This window comes from Diabrotica undecimpunctata, chromosome 2 (genome assembly GCF_040954645.1).
Source record: "Diabrotica undecimpunctata isolate CICGRU chromosome 2, icDiaUnde3, whole genome shotgun sequence".
NCBI lineage: Eukaryota > Metazoa > Arthropoda > Insecta > Coleoptera > Chrysomelidae > Diabrotica > Diabrotica undecimpunctata.
This window is the reverse complement of record NC_092804.1, coordinates 33,671,443-33,692,768: the sequence shown is the minus strand read 5'-3', so window position 1 is coordinate 33,692,768 and position 21,326 is coordinate 33,671,443. Positions and strand designations below refer to the sequence as shown.

The 21,326-nt window shown below is 34.5% G+C and overlaps 2 protein-coding genes across 2 annotated transcripts in view; one reads left to right on the top strand and one right to left on the bottom strand.

Annotated features, from left to right (window-relative positions):
* Window positions 1-702, bottom strand: part of Ugalt (UDP-galactose transporter) — a 34,846-nt gene extending 34,144 nt beyond the window's left edge. Inside the window, exon 1 of the mRNA XM_072522588.1 lies at window positions 595-702. Coding sequence (XP_072378689.1) covers window positions 595-615 — 21 coding nt within the window. The 5' untranslated portion in view covers window positions 616-702. The remainder of the gene's footprint in view (window positions 1-594) is intronic.
* LOC140434390 (large ribosomal subunit protein mL64-like) lies at window positions 119-21,326 on the top strand. Its single transcript, XM_072522590.1, has 3 exons — window positions 119-300; window positions 488-918; window positions 21,022-21,326. The coding sequence occupies exons 1-3, from the start codon at window positions 177-179 to the stop codon at window positions 21,271-21,273; spliced, it is 807 nt and encodes a 268-aa protein (XP_072378691.1). The 5' UTR covers window positions 119-176; the 3' UTR covers window positions 21,274-21,326.

Sequence of the window (21,326 nt, the reverse complement as noted above, 5' to 3'; positions counted from 1 at the left end):
AATTTCTCCCACATCCCTACACTACATCTTGTTCATGATGTCAACTTCATGTCACACTCCATCCACTCCACGCTCCGATGACATGACATAAGAGCAGTTTATAATTTTTAGGTTTATCACCCAATAAAGAAAGAAGAAGAAGAATTTTTAGGTTATGAAGTTGAATTAATATAAACATGATCGGAAATAAAATATTAAATATCTTTTTAAAACAACAGCGAATTAGTGTTATTCGTACATTTAGTTCTCAAATTAATATTGAAAAACTAGAAGAGGAATCTAATTTAAGCCCCAGTGATTGTAAGTCTCTCCAATAAAATTAGAAGTTTGTAAATGAACTATTTACACACATTCAGTAACTATTACCTTTTTTTAAATTAAATTGTTGAATAAAATGAATTCAATTGACTAATTGTCTCTATTATAACTTATAATTTCTAATTAACTTCCATAATAATAAAATAAAATAAAGTTTTGTTTATTTCAGTTATAAGTGATGAAGCAAAAGCTAGAGATGCTATAATCGAACAAAAACGAAACAAATCTCGTCTTAGAGAACAGGATAGAAGCATATTAATGAATAAAAATCCTTACCCTGAGCCTTGTGCTTCCCATCACGGATCCTTGAAGTATATTAGACGAACCTATGGACGTTATGGAGAAGCTTCAGGAGTAAATCCTTCTCTTTGTTGGCCTGTAAAAGAAGAGTTAGATAGTTCAAAAGAATACGAAAGGCTTAAGCATCCATACACCATACCAGAAATGATAGCTGAGGCAGCAAAGTTAAGGAAAGAGAAAGAAGAAAGGACTGCTATGAGACAGGAGGAAATTGTTAAGAGAATGCAAAAATTAGAAGGATGGAAACAGGATTTATTCAATAGAATAGCCAAAAAGGAAGCTGAAGCAAGATCAGTAAAGGTTAGTATTCTTTTTTAAAATTTTTGATCTGATTTTTCACTAATAGAAATGCTTCATGTCAATGTTTGATGAAAAATAGATTCATTTTTCAATATTGCTATTGAATTCAATTGAAATGATAAAATGCAAATAATTTAGGTCTGTTCCCTTACCACAGGATGTGGTTTAAAATACAAGGTTCTAATCTTTATATTAATAGCATTTAAATGAAAGTATATCTATTTTATGAATTTTTATTTCATATGACTGTTTTCAAAGTTTACTGGTTCCTGTTTTTCCAAATTTTATATTTTTGAATGGTTTTAGCTATTTACATAACTATGCTGGGCAATTTTTGAGTCTCTGGGCAATCAGTTTGTTACTGTTTGTCATTACTTTTATCCAACAACTTTGACTTTATATATATATATATATATATATATATATATATATATATATATATATATATATATATATATATATATATATATATATATATTTGCATATTTAACAGAAATGTTAATGGTTTTGTTTGTTTTAAGGTTATATTTTCTGTCCTGACATTCTCAGTTATGGTCTCCCTCAATAAGCCTCAGTTGGGTTTGCAGTGTATAATTACCATGCTCATCTCATTATTGCTCCATCTGTTTCCATGTTTCTGATCACTAGATACTACCTACTAAAGCTATATAGTTGGTACTATTGTAACGAAATAGCCCATCTCCGATACGTCATAATTCTTAGAAGGACGAATCTAGAAAACGTAAGAATCGGCAGGTCAATAGCGCCCGTCCTTCGGACGGGAGACAATTAGAGGTGGGACAACGCCAGAATGTTCTCGAAAAGTAACTTTATTATATATATGTAACGTTGTTAGGAGTGAGTTTAGTCGATAAGAGAGTACCGAACTGTAAACGTATAAATAAATATATGTATATAAATTCGAACCGCTCGTTTTATTTAATCACGCTACAGTAGTGTCACGGTGTGAGGATAATTGATTTGTTTAAAAATAAATTCAGCAGTGACTTTTGAAAAAGACTTTTGAACATTTTAAAAAGTACGCGTGCCTGACCAAAGATGCTGCTAGTACAACTCTCAGTAAAACAGTTGCGTGAGCAGCTAGAAGAACGCGATGAAGATTGCAGCGGGTCCAAGAAGATCCTCCAAGAACGACTGAAGAATATTCTTAACAAGAATGGAGATGACCCAGAGACATTCTATTTTCAGTCAGCAGAAGAAGCAGTTTTAATGAAGATCGAAGAGAGTTTCAGAAAAAATGATAAGAAATTTGAAAACGTCTCTCAAATGATAGAAGAATCTTCTAAAAGAGATGATAATAAATTGGAGAATGTTCCCAAAAGATTCGATGAAACATTCGAAAATGTATTTAGAAGATTCGACGAGACTTCACAAATAATTAAAGAAATATGTATTCAAAACAATGAAAAATTTGAAGAAGTCTCAAGAACAATAGATAAAGTAGAAGAGAAGATCAAACAATTAGAGACCATGATAAGTAACACAAAAGTGCTACCACCAGTTAATACGGTAGCCTTAGATCCGGTAGTGAAAAAAGAATCACCGAGAGACGAAATGACACATCATATGAGATTCAAATTGCCACCATTTGATGGAAAGTCCTCTTGGTCCATATACCTTAGACAATTTGAAGCTATTGCGACAGCCAATCATTGGACAGAACAAGAAAAAGCTGTTTCCTTGACTGCTGCTTTACGAGGTGATGCTGCGGATATCCTAAGATCAATTCCTAAGGGTCAAGAAAAATGTTACCAGACCTTGTTCACTCGACTAGATAAACGTTACGGAGATGCCCATCTACAACCAGTCTACAAAGTACAAATAAGAAGTAGAATCCAACGAGCAAGTGAGAGTTTGCAAGAATTTGAAGCAAATATTGCTCGTATAGCGCTGTTGGCCTATCCAGAGGCACCAGACAACGTTTTGGAAGAAATCGCTGTAGATGCCTTCGTCAATGGGTTAAGAGACATTGAACTACAGAAAGCTTTACGACTAGCAAGACCGAAAGTTTTAGATGAAGCGCTCGCTATTGCCTTAGAACATGAAACAGCTAGTCAAGTTTCACGGAGCTATCGAGTACGAACCTCTGAAGACAGCGACGAACAAAACGAGAAACGTCTGGAGGAAATCGTACGGAAAGTAGTTCGTGACATGATGCCGAAGAGACGTGAACCCAGATGTTGGAATGGTAACGACGTAGGTCACATTCGTCGTAAATTGCAAGAAAATAATACAACAGTCAGAAAGCTAGAACAAATCAAACACAGGGCTGGAAAAAGTCATTCAAATGCTGATGCTCAGTCAAGACGGCCATACAGTGCAAATCTTAATCATTGTCTTGAATTAGAAGAACGACTTTGCCCCGTGAGACGAACCGCCGTCATTAATGATCAATGGCAGCCTCAACAGCTACAAGACGCTCAAGCAGATGATCCATGTATAAAAAGAGTATTGGATTGGATGCGTCGAAGTGGAAGACCTTCTTGGCAAGACATTAGTGCATGTAGTCCAGAAGTCAAGTGTTACTGGAGCCAATGGAATTGCCTAGTGCTGAAAGATGATCTTCTGTATAGAACCTTTGAGAACGATGATGGTACAGAAACTAAGCTTCAGTTGATTGTACCTAAAAGTAAAGTGTCAGAAGTTTTACGTCAGTTGCATGACGGTTCATCAGGTGGACACTTTGGTATTACGAAGACTCTGCAAAAGGTTCGAGAACGGTTCTATTGGGTGAACTGTAAAGATGATGTAAGAAGATGGTGCCGGAAATGTGAACTGTGTGCAACCAGTAATGGTCCAGTTGGTAAAAAGAGGGCACCCATGAAACAGTACAATGTTGATAGTCCTATGGAAAGAGTAGCAATCGACATTGCAGGTCCACTTCCAGAGACGAATGATGGAAATAAATATGATTCTCGATGCAAGAGTGAAAGCTATGAAGTAGGTGATCTTGTTTGGCTTTATAATCCACAACGTCGTCGAGGCTTGTCTCCCAAACTGCAAAGACAATGGGAAGGTCCGTATGAAATTAAAAAGAAAATAAATGACGAAGTAATATACCGAATTAAGAAGTTGCCGAAAGGTAAACCAAAAGTAGTTCACATAAATCGTCTTGCACCATATGCTGGTTCAAATGAAACAGAAGAAGCACGTACCCTTCAACATAAGATCAAAGATGACCGGCGACCAAGCTTTAATGAATTTATGTCAAATTACGCAGAGAGAAAGAGTGCTAGATTCGGCGTGACCACAGAAGTTCAGCAGGATCTTTTTATAAGAAGCAGTATTTTATAAGAAATTCGGTCGTTTGGACGAGTTAAAAAACCAGCAGCCTAAAGTTGGAAGAGTACTGAGATTAGAAGATGGTTCTCGATCTTTGCTGTATATGGTGACCAGGAAGTCGTATACAGACAGGGCAAGCTACGAGGATATATGGCGTGCTCTAACTAATTTGAAGAAAATTGTGTGCAATTACGACATCAAGAATTTGGCCTTACCCAAAATAGGCCATGCACTAGATAATCTGGACTGGAAGATTGTCAGAAGCATGCTTGAAGTGATCTTCCGAGAAACCGGCGTACGAATTACTGTGTGTTGCATTAACCCGATGAGATCGTATTCTTCAAAGTCAGTAGACTGTTATTTCTTTCTAAAGGGTTCATGCAGAGCTGGAGAGTCCTGTAGATTCCGCCATCCTGTGCCTACATATAGAGTTGCTGATCGGGACGATCAGATTTAAGAGGGGAGCAGTGTAACGAAATAGCCCATCTCCGATACGTCATAATTCTTAGAAGGACGAATCTAGAAAACGTAAGAATCGGCAGGTCAATAGCGCCCGTCCTTCGGACGGGAGACAATTAGAGGTGGGACAACGCCAGAATGTTCTCGAAAAGTAACTTTATTATATATATGTAACGTTGTTAGGAGTGAGTTTAGTCGATAAGAGAGTACCGAACTGTAAACGTATAAATAAATATATGTATATAAATTCGAACCGCTCGTTTTATTTAATCACGCTACACTATTAAGTATACAAATATTAGTTTTTTTAGAGATTCTTAAAGAAGTTTTCAGGGTGCATCTTGCTAAGTTTGAAACAATACTGATACAACAAGACACATGACATACTATACAGGAGACCATAATTTATCATGTTAGCGTGTGCAAAAAACTAACTTAAGTTGTAGACTCTATAACAGAGAACCCAAAATAGTCAACTATATCTAGACAAGTCTTCTAAGAAATCTTGATGATTGGTTTGAATAGTTTTCTCTTGTCATAATTTTTTAACTGAATTTCCTTCATTAGTTTTCATTTCTTCATTTTTTATTTTGCTTTTTGAACTGATATCTCAAGAAATTTCTTAAGACTTTTGTCTTCCTTCGCAACCCTCTAATAGTTTAAATCTCTTTGTTAACAGAAAAGCCATGTAGTTTCTGTTTTATTATATTTTGAATATGTTCGTCAATATCTAGTGCCTGTTTACCTAGATATTTTTCCTGTCCCCAAGAATCCAATAAATAGTAGATTTAATAACTCCTATCAAAAAACAAAATTTGTGTATTCCTATCATATTGAAATGAAACTCTCCATATATTTCTAACAGAAGCAAATGGTTTGATGAATCATATAATGCTTATTTGACACTACTGTCTTCTACAGTGTTGTTGCTTTAATTTCGGGATATAAGTAAACAAAAATATTTATAGTTAAAGAAATGTCTTTCTTTCTATCAAAATATTTTTTTCAGCCAGATGATATAAGGAAACTTTAATTTTTAAATGATTCAATGACTGGTATTAAAAATTGTTCACCTTCTTCTTATAGTGCTATGCACCTATAACAGTGCATTGGTGTGTTAGGCAGTGTTGTTTATGCCTGTCAGTTCTTTATATTCCGTAACCATGACTTTGTTTGCTACCTACTCCTCTCTTCTTCTTGTAGTGCCTATCTATTTCGGATGTTGGCAACCATCATGGCAATCTGTATTTTGCAAAATGCTGCTCTGAAAAGATTTGTGGTTGTTGTGTTGAACCACATTCATAGATTTTTCAGCCAGGAAATCCTTCGTCTTCCTGGCCCTCGTTTTAATTCTAGTTTTCCTTGTAGAATTAATTTCAGCAACAAATATCTTTTGCCATTAATCTTTCCTTGGACAATTAGTTGGGGAATGCATATTTTTTCCCATATATTGCTCATATATTTTTCGATCATTGATGATAAGTTGAGCAATTCTCTTCTCAGTATTTGCCCTTCTTAAGAAATCCTTGTTTCTCACCCTATCTGTCCATGGTATGTGGAACATTCTCCAACTTATTAACGGAGGATATTTTCAGCATTTCTGCTCTTAAATTGTGTGCTTTTTCTTATTGGCATACATTTATTTTTTCCTGCATTTATCTTCAAGCTGTATGTTTTTCCTACATTATTTATTTTCTTTAGCAGCAACTGGATATCATGTTCGTTATCTGTGATTATTCCAGTGTCGTCGGCATAATGAATATTATTTATCGGGTACCCGTTGACCTTTATACCACCTTCAAGTGCCTCTGCAAAACCATTCTCCACATAGAGGTTAAACAGCACAGGACACAAAATACACCCCTATCATACCCCTCTCAAAATGCCCACCTCGCAATTGATTCTTGACTTTTGGAACCGTAATTAAATTTATAAAGAAACGGTTGTATAGCACTCGGCAATTAAAATTCTAGGATGTTCTAGTGAAATAGTAGTTACTATTGTTAGCAGTTTTTGACACAAAACAGGAAATCATATTTTTGAAAATAATACGTCATCGCGTGACATTTGTAGGTTTTGCTTTATCTTAGAAAACCCAAATCGTTTAATGTTATTTGGTTTCTGTATTGTATGCATAAATCGAGTTCAAGTGCTCATCGGGCAAGACGTCAGCGGGGATTTTTCATAGATATGTTTTCATCTTCTAAACATGTTCTCAGTTTTTCTCATTTTTCGGATGCCAAAAATTATTGCTGCATATTATTTTTTTTTTTTTTTTTTTTTTCGATACTTATTGTTAATGTCGTCAATTTGGTCCTGAGTATGTGGACGATGTGATTCGAACTTACTCGCTAAGACCTTTGGAATTCTTCTCCATTTGTTCTTACTTTGAAGTCATCCTTCCGCATTGTTTTTCTAAGGATCCTTTTTCTCTCTTCTTTCATGTTAATATTTATTTTAGTCCTAACTATACGATGATCACTACCAGTTGTTACGTTGTTTATTGTTGTGGGGTCTTCAAAAATTCTTTTGTTGTTTGAGAGAAAATACTCTATTTCATTTTTGGTAATTCCGTTATGTGCGATCCATGCCCACTTTCTGTTGGATTTCTTTTTGTAAAAAGTATTCATAGCATATAGTTTTCTTATTCCAGGAATTCCATAAGTCTTTGGAATTCTTGGAGTTATTAAAATGCATAAAATTTGAAGAAATGAAATGTCCTGTTGTATTCAATTTAAGAGGTATGATTTTAGAATTGAATATAACATTTTTTAAGTCAAAGACCATATAGGTGTATTAGGCAATGAAAAAGCTGACAGTTTGGTTAAGGATGTAGTACAAAACGGTGTTTTTTAAATATTTATACAATACAATATGGCTTTAAAATAATAAAGTGTGCCGCCATAGCAGCGGCAAGATACTGGCTTTCTAAGCCAGAGCGCACGAGTCTCAGCGCCAACAAGGACATTTTCATTTCTAAAAATGATACGAGTCGTTCACCGTGCTTTGGAAGGTACGTAAAGCCGTCGGTCCCTGCTGGTAAAGCATCGACACTAGCTACTTGAAACAGGGTTACAGATGAAATTGGCACCAGAACCTCTCCGGCAAAAATTCCATACGATATTATTATTAGTACAATAAAAACATAAAATAAGGTTAAAACGGGAACGACAGTAGAAAAAAATTGTAAAAAAGTATGTGTTATTAGATAAATTAAACTCTACCATCTCCATCCCAATACGTTTTCAATATTATGTCCCCACATCTTGCTTAACTTGGCATATTTCAGATCTCAATTTGTAGGTGTGATCAAAGCTCTTAAGAAGATCTTAACCACAAAAATCTTGGTTGCAAAAATTATTTATAAAAATCTGTTAATTAAATTCATACAGTTAACGAAATGAAAAACTTCCATTAAGTCTCACTCACATCTTGTTAACCGCAAATGGAAACACTTTAGACATGTTGATAAATTTTATTAGATAAGTATAAGTACACGTTTTAAATAGCATAACCTCCAACTGTGTATTCTTATTATAATAAAGGTTTGGGTTTGAATACAACTCGATTGTAACTCGAAAAAAATAATAATAAATTTGTCTTTATTGTGCCACTTTATTTATATTTCAGATCGAGTAGGTACTTATATAGTATCTGTTGGAATTTCAAATAAGTTACAATGGACACCCCTCATCATCATCATCATCCTTGGCTCAACAATCCTCTGTGGCCTGCTGTAAGATTAGTCGCCATTCTGTTCGGTTTCTGGCAACATGTTACCATCTTCTGATCTCTAGTATCCCTAAGTCGGTCTCAACTCCATCTAACCACCTAATTCGCGGTCGGCCTCTGGTTCTTCTTCCTATATGTGTTCCTGTCGTTAGCTTTTTAACAATCATGTTGTCAGGCATTCATATTATGTGTCAAGTCGCTGTGTATTAATTAACGTTACGATATCTGGTTCATTGAAGAGTTGGTATAATTCGAAATTGAATCTTTTGCGCCACTGCCCTTGATCGCTTATAGCTCCAAATATTTTGCACCTGTCATACCACCATAGCACCTGTCATGCAATATGCTATGGTCCCGCGACAGCACATAAGTTAACGGCATACGTCATTCGCCATGTCATACCCCACCTAGCGTAATTAGTAGAGCCAGCGACCTCTAGGCTATACATAATACTCTCTCTCTTGCTCATATCCAACATACATTTGTATTCTGACATATGCTGTGATTAAGGTAATCGTCAGTCTTCCAAATATTGTCGAAGAATACGTCTTTTGTTTACGAATATTGCATACTTCTATCTCCTTCTTGTTCTTTCTTCGGCTACTCCCTAACCCAAACACCCTTAATAACTTGTAAACGTAGAATTAAAGAATTCCACAGTGTTGTCAAGTAGATAATTGCAAATCTTGTAAGCTTTAGTATATTAATTGTAGTTAGTTCTGCCAATAATCGGTATTATGGGTAAATAAGTGACGATAAATAAAAAAGTGGCGATACTATATCATATTCCATATCATACAAATTAAAAACAGTCCACTGCGAACCCTACCATTTTGCACAATATCTAAATAAATTACATACAGTAGAGCGCCGATTATCCGAACGTCGATCAACCGAACGACCGCTTATCCGAACTCCCGACAAAAGACGAGCATAAGTAACTTTATGTCCCACGTCTCAGCTTGATTTTTCTGACGGATCCACAATTCGTAAAACAATGAAACTTGCCTTAAGAAACGGATTAAGATGATGCTGTACATTATGGTTTACTCTAAAAAGATTCCAGCGAGAACCTATTTATGATCTGATTCGGAAAAACCCGAAGAGCTGTCAACTTTTCAAGCAAGCACAGGGGGGTTAAAAAACTATTTTGGTCTAGACATAGCATTCATGAGTTTCAAATGCAAGGATAAAAACTGCTGATTTATCAACAGCAGGTTACTTGATTCTAAATTTAATTAAGGGGGTTACTGATGGATGAAAATTACGCCCTCTCCAAAACGTTTACAATGCAGACGAAACTGAGCTCAATTGGGAAGCTTTGCCACGAACAACTCTTGTGACAAGTTGTGAATTAGCAGTACCTGTGTCTAGAATAAGCAAGGATGTATCACTGCCTTAGCTTGTGCTAATGCGACTGGCAACAACTGATTGTTCATGCATGTGGTTAGTAAAAGCAAGAAACCATGTTGTTTTACACACATTAATATGTCTGCGACGCCTACCATTTACACTTCACAAAAGAGTGCTTGAATGGATAGTACAATTTTCATGGAATGGTTATAGAAACTTTTATATCCTCTGTTAAAGCCCATCAATTAAAATATGGCAAAAGGAGAAAACGTTATTGCTTCTTGATAATTCCCCAACTTCTAGATGTTAGAATTAAAAAGATCTGTCCTTAAAAAACTACGTGACCTAGCCGCTCGTAAACGGGGGAACTTGCTTCGGCAGACGAGAACTGAAGATTTTTAAATTTTTTTTTAAGCGTTAGTAATTAAAAAATCTTCAATTATTGTCAATATTGTACCTAGAATGTTTTGTTGCAAAACTGCACTTTTTTGTTTAATTCCTATCTGTCATTAAATATATAAATACATATGTAGATATGTAAATATGACTTCCATTCACACGTGGATAAGTATGTATGGTTATCAATACAGTTTTTTTTGGCATAGACATTCGTCATTCAACCAGTCTCGAAAGGTTATAATATATTCCTTAAGAAAGTATATACAGATAAGTACAGATTATTTCTCTCAGACAAATGCACAGCGATATCCCTAAAACGAAATAGACGAATAATTAATAGAAGAACACGCCGAAGGAAAATACAAGGACACTCGTTTCTCGTCTAGGGGTCCGTCAAGACATTTATTTTAACAGACAAACAATACTGGACCACGGATAAGGTATTGTTACATATACGATAAACAAAAGGTACAAGTCTAACCCTATACACGCTCATGAAAGTTTTCATGAACGAGTACCAGATTTATAAAGCTATGCATGTGTCTGACAAAAATTCTATAATTAAATTATATATTATCAATACAGTTCGATTATCCGAAAACACCGATTTTCCGAACACTCATGTCCCCCAATTAGTTCGGATAATTGACGCTCTACTGTAGTTTAATTCTTTAGTATCCTGTCAAGCATTAAGAAATACATTATAGATGTTAGGTCAATCTTTTCGTTCAGTGACGCACCTCATTTTGACAGAAATCTTTTCTTGTAAAAGCCATTTAAAAAAATACGTCTACTTTTGTCAGTTCTTTAGGCCTTCACTACATAAACAAAAGCTAAAGATAATTTACGAGAAATATTAACCATGACATTAGTGAATGTATTCATAACAACTATTTGGATATTGCACTGAATAAAATGAAATCAAATTTCGTTAAAATAAATTTGCGAGTTTCAGAAAAAAAAGCAAAACGAAAATTTTAGAAACTTTCTCGATTAATCATTATTATAGCGTTAATATAATAATTTTAAGTTAAGAAATGAAGAAGATTCGAGTTTTTTGTCCAGCCGCATATTTATTCCGTAGCCTATTATACTAACCTGTAAAAATATATTATCACTCGCGTACTTTCTTAATTTCCTCAATTTAAAGAACTAATACATCAACTGAAATAGCAACTTTCCAACATTAATTAACTGATCATAAAACTTTTAGGAATAAGAATAGTCCATCACATTGTGACTATCAGATGGCTAATAACAAAATTAGTTGACGTATCGTTGTTGATAAAACTTATGCTGAAAACATATTTATATATTCCAAATCTCTGGTTAAACAAAATATCTTATACATTAGTGTTAAGTACCTGTTGTTGATAAATAGCTTCTACTTAGATATTTTGAAAACTTGTTTTCGATTCTTCACAGCTAACCTCCAACTACCCGACAATGCGACTGAAGGTGAAAGTCGCGCTGGAGATTTCACCTTTTTCTTTGATAAATATAAAATGTGCATCGCACTAACAGCTGTTTGATTCTTGTTTGGACAACGTGCTGGAGTGGCAGAAATAAAATTACACTGCTCAAACAATTAATAAAATGGTGGAACCATTTTTTTATACCGGTGAAATTTTTTACGAAGACAGGGAAGTAAGATACATTATCATAAAGAAGAAATTGTATAGAGAATGAATAAAATAAACCGAATGGAAACTTGGCAGAACAGAATTTAGTCAAATACAATGCCTTAAAAGATGCAAAGGAAAATTAATTATACATTTCGCACTAATATGCAAATGGGAAATATACTACAAGAATTTTTACTTTAAGACCTAGGAAAAGAAGTTACAGAATGTGTAAAATGGTATGAGTTGTTAGTTCTTAAATCTTAATTTTAAGTAAACAATTTTGCTGTTTTATCTCCGTGTTTAGATTAGGTTCATCTGTTTCGGAGATATATAAAAGACAAGAAAAAACTTCATATCATCATCATCATTCTGGCTTTACAACTTCGCGTGGGTCCTAGCCTCCTCAAGAATGTCTCTCCAGTTGTACCTATCCATCGCCTTCCTCCACCAAGCATGTATTCCCATATTTCTCATGTCTTCATCGATGTTATCAAACAACCTTGTTCTGGGTCTTTCTCTTCTCTGGCCAATGGGTCTATCAAGGAGCGTTTTTCTAGCTAGGTCATTTTGTTCCATCCGCATTACATGCCCTATCCACCTCAGACGTCCTATCTTAATATGTTTTACGATATATGGTTCCTCTTATATTCTATAAAGTTCGAAGTTGTATCGTCTTCTCCATACTCCATTGTCATTCACTGCTCCATAGATTGGCTTTAGTACTTTTCTTTCGAAACATCCTAACATGTTTTCATTACTTTTTGTTAGAGTCCAAGCCTGTGACCCATAAGTTAGGATGGGGCGTATTATTGTTTTGTATAGTCTTATTTTTGTATTTCTTGATATAATTGTGGATTTAAGAAGGAGATTGAGCCCAAAATAGTATCTGTTGGCCGTGCAAGTTCTGCGGTTTATCTTTGCGGTAGTATTATTTTCAGTGTTAAGGAGCGCTCCTAGGTATACAAATTCGTTCACTGCTTCGATGAAGTCGTTTCTATAACAAGTGGTCGTAGGATTTGCGGTTGCATGCTTATTTTCATTACTTCGTTTTGTTGGTGTTTATGATTAAACCCATTTTTGTAGCTGATTCTTTTAATACTACATACGCCTCTCGTACAGCGTTTTCCGTTGTCTCAACAATATTGATATCATCAGCATAGGCAAGGACTTGCACTGATTTTTTATATAATGAACCAATGGTTGTGATTTGTGACATACTACCGTTATCTGTTTTAAAAGGTTCAGACAGTTCCTCCTTAATTCGACTTTTTCAAGAGTAAGTTTTGTTAAATTTACCAACTGATTTGGTATTCCTAGCTCTTTCATTGCTTTAAACATTTCACTTCTATTTACAGAGTCATAGGCTCCTTTGTAGTCTATAAATAAGTGATGAGTATCTATGCCATATTCCAGTGTTTCTACTAAATTTTTTTAAATCTCTGAAACCAGCCTGGTATTTTCCTACTATCCGTTCTGCATATGGTGCCATATGGTGACATAATACTGTGGAAAATATTTTATACGCTGCATTTAGAAGCGTAATTCCTCTGTGGTTAGAGCATTCAAAGATATCTTCTTTTTTGTGTATGGACCAAAGTATTCCAATCATTGGGTAGGGATTTCTGTGTCCATATTTCTTTTATAAGCTGCTGTAATGCCATTATGGTATCGTGGCCACCTTCTTATATAGTTCAGCTGGGAGATTATCTATTCCTGGTAATTTGTTTCAGACTAGTTTTTTAACTGCATCTTTAACTTCAAGAATCGTTGGTAGTTCCTCTTCCTTCTCGTCTGTTCCTCTTGCCCCATCTCTTTCGTCTTCCAGGTTTGCTTCTTCTTCCTCTATATTAAGTGCCTGGTTAAAGTATTCCACTCATCTATTCAATACATCTTTCCTTGTTGTGAATAGGACGCCATTCTGACTTCTGCATTGACTCGTGGTTGCTTGAATTCTTTTCTAACTTAAATTAACTTTCTTATAGAATGCTCTGAATTCTTTCTCTCTGTTGAGGTTTTCTATATATTTAAGTTCCTGATTTAAGTGGTATTGTTTTTTTTTCTTTTGTGTATCCTCTTTTCTTCTCTTCTCTTGGTACTTCTCTACATTTGTTCTAGTTCTTCGGGTAAGCCTCTTTCTGTAGGCTTCATTTTTTTCTTTGGATTCTTGCATTCATCGTCAAACCAATTATTTTTACGGGCACAAACTTCTGTTCCTATTTCATCTTTCGCTGCTGCTTCAATGTCTTCCTTTATTCTGGTCCAGTAGGAGTCCATATTTGTCTATGTTTGCGCCTCTATAACTTCTGCAGTTTATTACGTCTACACCATGCCTTGAACCTATTAAGATGTTATTAATTTGACTCGTTGTTCTTCAATCAGGAGAAGTTCAAGTTACCTTGTGTAGGTTGATCTGTTTCGGAGATATATAAATGGCAAAAGAGAACATCATATAATATAAACACCAAAATCATTAAGAACTCTATAAAAATAAAAACAAAAGTAAAACTCACAATAGGGAAATTCGATATAGAATACTACAACTAATCCTTAAAGGCAACATAGAAGGCCGTTAAAAAACATTCGTGAATGTACTCAGATATCCAATGCACGGCAATTATTCAATGTGGTAGAAGATCGAAAAGCCTTCACAATGGTGATCACCAACGTCGGTTAACTCTGATATGGCACGTGAAGAAGAAAAAAAGTGACAAATGAAAAGAATAAACTATGGGAGAAACGTTTGCAGATAGAACAACATATTGGTGGAACCAAAAATTTAGTATCATGGCATATCCTGAGCCAAATTAAATAACAAGAATGAAAAAGATACTAACTAAAATGGTCCTCAATTTATAGAACAAATACTAGAGGAATAAGAAAAATATACAGTGAACCAGATGTCTATGTGGTCCCAGAAGTACCCGACGTTACCTAGAGGTAGCGGTAGTTGTTTAAAAAATATCACTGTATTAAAAAGGACACAATCTATAAAGCACATGTTGCAAGTTTAAAGACGCCTTGTTGTTTATTATTTGTTTGGCAGCCACCAATAGTGAACGTTTTCAGTGAATTTATGAAAATGGAGAAAATTGGTCATAAAATAAAAGGGGAAATCCCAGTGGTCATCGTACAGTCAAATAAACTATCTATCTATCGTTTATGTGACATAATATTTTTATTTGAAAATAAAAACTGAACTGGATTCTACTCTGGATGAATTTGCTCCTTTGTTTACAACAGTAAAATATTGGGTAGCAGAGATTAAACGAGGCCGTACGCTGCCAAGACGAGCATCGCAGTGGACGACCAAATGAAATGACGACTCCAGAAACGGTGCAGAAAATACACAAAGTGTACTGGATGATCGTCGACTGAAAGTATATTGGTACATCGCATATTAATTAAAACTTTGGAGATGTGAAAGTTGTGTGCAAGATGGATCCACGCTCATACTCGATCAAAAACAGAGTCGTAAAAATGTTTCATTTGAGTGTTTAGCAAAGTGTTACAGCAACAAACAAAAGTTTTGCACAGTTTCATATTGGATGAAACATAGGTCTATCCTATATAATCAGATATAAAAGAACAATGAAAACAATGGACTCAAAAGGAAGAACCGGTTCCAAAGAAGCCGAAAGAATGTTTCATCTACATACAAGGTCATGGCATCGGTTTCTTGAGGATGCGCGTGGTATAATTTTCATTGACTATCTTGAAAAATGAAAAAACTATCAACGACGAGTATTCTGCAAACTTATTGCAACGTTTCAGTGAAGAAATCAAGCAAAAACGGCCGCATTTTTAGAAAAATGCGGCGGTTTTTTTTTCTAAAAATGCGGCCGTTTTTTTTTCTAAAAATGCGGCCGTATTGTTTCAATAAGACAATGTACCAGTACCAGCTCTCAGATACCCAAAATTCATGAATTAAAGTTTGATTTGCTACCTCATGCATCCTATTCGCCAGATTTAGCCCCTTGGCTTATTTTTTGTTCGTAAACTTGAAAAAAAATGCTCAACCGTCAACGATTTTCCAACCGTGAAAAAATGATGTCAGCAGTTAATGGCTATTTTGAAGAGCAAGACTATAAAAAAGGTATCAAACTTATCTAACATCCCTGGGAAAAGTATATAGAGCTGAAAGGATTGTGTTAAAAAATAAATATATTTTTTTCCAATTCTTTTTTGTTTTCTCTGTTGGGTCGGGTTCTTTTGGAAGTATTTTACGTCATAGGCCTTTGACGTTAAGCTCTCTTCGTTTTTTGGGCAATATTAATTCCAAACTAAGAGAACATAATCTTATAATTTACTTTTACTGTTTATTAATAGACAATATGGGCAACTATGTTAACCAATATGCGCAACGCTATGTTATTAATATGTAGTAGATGGAAATGTAGTATGCCGAAGAGAGAGAGAACGATATTCAACACGATGGGCAGATCAAATGAAGACTCTGGTGGAAAAATCCCTACATGAAGCCGTCTATCTGGCACAGGATCGCAGTCAATGGAAACAGCAAGCTTACAATATTTAGAGTGTCAAAGACTCAAGGAATGAGGAGGATGCAAGACAGATCAACAAAACATGCAATCTTCATTATGAGGCTATTAGAGCTATTAGAAAAATTTAGGAATAAGCAAATAAAAGTTTATATATGATATTTATTGATCTTTAGAAGTATAAGCACTTGGTACAGTACCCAGAGAGGTCCAAGGTTATGTATTTTCTCAGTATGTGGTGAAAATTGTAAAATATGTTTGATGGAGATGCCAACATTAGATAGCATGGGCTAATATGGTTTGGGGCACATTCTACTCAGAAATGATAATCACGTAACAAGAAACATTTATTGCTGAGTGTCACGTTTTTGGAAGAAGTACGAAAGAAAGGCCAAAGAACACTTATTATGAGGTTAGACGGAATAAGTCTGTGAAATATTAATAACGGAATGATTCAATATATAAATATATGAAGAAAGACTACCGCGCATTAGAGAAAATGTTGATAAATAAGTAAAATATTATTTGAATCAGACTATTAACGGTTTAATATTATTTTTAATTCTTAAACTCTTTATATAATAGAAAACTGTCACATCAAATTTTTAATCATTAGCGAAAATAAGAAACTGAGAGCCGATACGTACCTTGCAAAATAATTTTCTTTCAATACTTCAGTTAATGTAAGATAACGATAAACGTCAACAGTGACATTAGAAGAGCAATCTTACCCCACAATGACTAACGCATCATATAATCATTAACCACCCGTCTGACAGATTCTGAAAAATTAATATATTTTCTATAAACTGAAGTTATTTCTTTATCAATTTTATGATGTATGTAATTTAGTATCAATGTAGTATTGAATGAATTTTATCCACACAATGTATAACGGATGTATTTATAACTGTAATATTGTGCCATTGTTATAAATGTATATATAAAATATCTTAACGGTAGTTTATGGAAAAAGTATAACTAATAATTAAATTAGGCAGGTGAACCAAAGATAAGTTATTCGTATTTTTAATTTGTAAGAGCAAAGGCGTCATTTTTCCTTTTTTTTTTTTTTTAATTATTAATTTTCGAGATATGGTCTCTTTATGATATGTTCTATGCTCATTCGCCAAAATCTTGATATAGTCGCTAAGTAATGCTCTCATTTTCTTCGTAGCCACCTCTATAATTACGATATGCTTCTTTTAACCCTTCTAATGGATCACCAACTGACATAATTTTTAGTTATTTCGTTTTTCATTTAACATTTTTAGTTTCTGATCATTTTGTCCATTAACGTTGAAGAGTATTGTTGGCTTAAGCTATCTCCCTGTCGGATTCCCGAGTTTATATCTACTTTTCTTATAATTTTACTCTCGACCACCAGCACCACCGTCCAAATGCCTCTAATTTTTTATCTCTGATTGTTTACCGCCCGGACCTCAGAGGTGTAGAGTGGCGTAGTAAAACCAACAGCGCAGTAGCCTTATCCTTACGTCCATCTTTAGATTTTTATTGCCTAATATTTTCTTCATATTTACAAATGTTTTGTGATAGAATGACTCTATTTACTGTTTCAACTCCAGTAAAAATGGTCGGTTTCTGACAACCGTACCATAACCAAATTTTTCAATGTTTTTTTTGTGGAGTCCAGTGTACAGTCCTTTGTGTGTTTTTTTTCATTGTTTAAAAAAGAAAAGAAAAAATAGAACCAACAATTTTCTGCTTACCACATGATCTCTCCTAGTAGGATGCTTTATATAGTTGGTTAACTAATCGCAGTCACAACTGTCTAGTAAATTTAGTAATTATTTTTCTGCGAAGTTAGTTACATTTTGTCAGACTAGAAATGGCTGGAAATTACTATACAACCAAGCTCACGTGCTCATAGCCAATCGTCTTCTTGTGGTGCCTACCCGTTACGGATGTTGGCTACTAGCATGGCAATTCTAACTTTATTGACCGCAGCTCGAAATAGTCCTGAAGTGGTCAAGGAAAACCATTTTCGTAAGTTCTGGAGCCAAGATATTCTTCTTCCTGGTCCCCTCTTTCCGTAGACCTTTCCCTGTAGTAATATAAGTTGCAGCAGGTTATATCTATGATCGTTTCGCATTATATGTCCAAGATATTCTAGCTTGCGTTGTTTCACTGTGGATATAATTTCACATGTTTTATCCATCCGACGTAGAACCTCAATGTTTGTTATTCGGTCCACCCAGGAGATCCTCAGTATCCGTCTATCACATCACATCTCAAACGCCTCGAGTGTTCCCATGGATGCCTCGGTTAGTGTCCATGATTCAACCCTATAAAGCAGCACTGTAAATACATAGCATCTCAACAAACGGATTTTCGTTTTTAAGGGTAGGTCGTGGCTCTTAAATATCTTTCTCATTCTGACAAATGCTGACCTGGCTTTTTCAATTCTTTGTTTTATCTCAACTGAGTGGTCCCATTGGTCGTTTATGGTGGTTCCTAAATAGTAGTAACGGGGCAGTTGGAGTATTTGTTGCTGATCTACCAGTAATTGACTAGGCGGAATATGCTTCTTACTGATGACCATGTACTTTGTTTTCCCTGAGGATGGTGTCGTCTGCATATCTGATGTTATTCATGCGCTCACCATTTATGAGAATACCCTCTTCGATATGCTCTAAGGCCTGGCTTATGACGTGTTTCGAATAGACGTTAAATAATAGGGGAGAAAGTATGCAGCCCTGTGGTACTCCTCTCTTTATTGCAACTTCTTCTGTTAGTTGGTCATTCACCCGAATGGTTGCTGATTGGTTGTAGTATATGTTCTTGATTACTCGAAGGTCTTTGTTATCGAGATCAGTTGCCTTTAGTATATCCATGAGCTTATCGTGCTTGATTATGCCAATAACAAAATAAAACTGCGTAAATCAAAACAATAAATCAAAGGTTTAATGTTCATATTTTTGAAATTGTATAATCATTTATAGATTTGTATACATAAATCAAAAGATTACTATTTACAAAATAGTTTTTGTGTCATCACCATTTGTTTGGTGTAAAAATATAGTAACAAAATAATAAATAAAATAATATTTTATAACTAATTACCGCCAATAAATATTTATTTATTGTACAAAATAAAAATACTTTGCATATTCTACTTCTTTTATTATTTTTGGACTTGTTTCATCCGTTTGATCATCTGTTATTTGTTACCTCCCATCTATGAACAATTCTTTGACACAGTGGCGAACCCAGGGGGTTTAACCCCCAAACCCCCCCCCCCCAGGACCCTATTCCGACACTGTTACTTACACATTTTAAGGACTCAAAATGGAAGTAACATCATAAAAAAATTTTGGTGACCAACCAAACCCCCCCCCCCCAGAGGCAAATTCTAGGTGCGCTACTGCTTTGACATATTACGACCATCTATTTAGTTAATGTTTTATCTCTGTGAGAATTGTACCATTTGGGGCTATTTTACATGCATTTGCTTCTGTTTTCTCATTGTCATTTACTTCACTCTTCGATGAAAATTTTTTATGTATTATAAATTATATTTATATTTATTATATTTATTTTTGTATTCCTCATTTTTCCGTCACTGTTCATTTAGCCAACTCTCTTTAACTTCTGTTACATCTTCTTCTTTAAATTATGAAAGGTATCTTATATTTCATCAGTCATTCAGACCTGCTTTTTCTTTGATGTTTGTCCGAGTATTTGTTCTCCCGCATCATTTATGACTTGTCTAATTTCTGCCCATCTTCAGTCACATCTTTGTCTTTTATATTATTTATCCGTATTGATTTAACGGTGTCGATTATTTCTTATTTAACTTGTTTTTCTATTCTAGTATCTCTTAATCTTGTCACATCAAATTCTTTTTTAGTTTTTTTAAACCGTTTTAATTTTGTCTCTGTTACTGCTACACTAGGAACGTGATCCGAGTTTATGTTAGCACCTTGGTACGTTTTTGTTGATTTTATTGAATTTCTATACCTGTTCCTAATTAATTTCTTCACTAGATATGTATTGTGAATTATTCTTATTTGCGATTATCTTTCTTAGCAGTTTAGTAGTTGTATTGAGCGTACTATAGGTGATAGGATTTCTACTACTGCTCGTCCTCCACTGTCTGGTATACGCTTGCTGTTTAAGATTTCATTAAAAGTACTTCTATAGTTTCAATTATTGTTTCAGCTCCGTATTTTTGGTACCTTCGAGTTCATCATTTGGTATACCATCGAGCCCTTCCGCTTTCCTGTTTTTTAATCGACATATATCCCTTATTTCTTTTTTTGTGACTTGTATGCTGATCACCGCTTTCTACTCGTTGTGCTTTTATCAGCACAATACTGTCTATTGTAAACTTCTTTTATATAGACTATCCATTGCTGTGTTTCTATTTTATTTAGATTTTAATAAAATCTTTGATCGTGTAGAATATTCTGGTTTTATACTTCTCATCTTACGATTACAGAGTATTACAGTGTAGTTGCCGTAATAAATCAACCTAGTTTTTCTATTTTTCATATTCCAACATTTTTTTTTGTTTTTATATTTTTTATGTCCGGAAGGCAAGGGGTCATAGAAAAATCTAGAAGAAAGTTTTTATGATTTCTTCAATGACCAGATACAACATTAAAGGAGTTATTATCCTTAGTCTTCTGAATGACATGTCGAGTTTTAATTTTTACTGTATTAATAAATACTACTTATATAATTTCTTTCTATTAATTTTTTTGTTTTAGGAACGCAAGGAAAGGCTTGTAGAAGAAGTCAAGAGACACTTCGGTTATTCAGTAGACCCCAAAGACGAGAGATTCAAAGAAATGCTAGAAAAGAAAGAGAAAGAACAGAGAAAAGCTCTAAAAGAAGAGCGACGCAAACAAAAAGAGGCAAAATTGATGGATAAAATATCCAAAAAGGGGAATCCTGATGATGAAAAAGAAAGTGATGATAAAGAAGAGTCGAGTAAAAATAAAAACGTAAAAGAGGAATAAAATTTGTTAAATATAGTTTTAATTTTGGAACTAATTATAGTTGTTATTTAAAA

Bases quoted from the DNA above. Each gene is read 5' to 3' on its own strand.
- LOC140434390 (XM_072522590.1), top strand. From the start codon at position 177: ATGATCGGAAATAAAATATTAAATATCTTTTTAAAACAACAGCGAATT. The intron at 301-487 runs GTAAGTCTCTCC...TGTTTATTTCAG, and splicing joins TAATTTAAGCCCCAGTGATT to TTATAAGTGATGAAGCAAAA. The intron at 919-21,021 runs GTTAGTATTCTT...TTTTTGTTTTAG, and splicing joins CTGAAGCAAGATCAGTAAAG to GAACGCAAGGAAAGGCTTGT.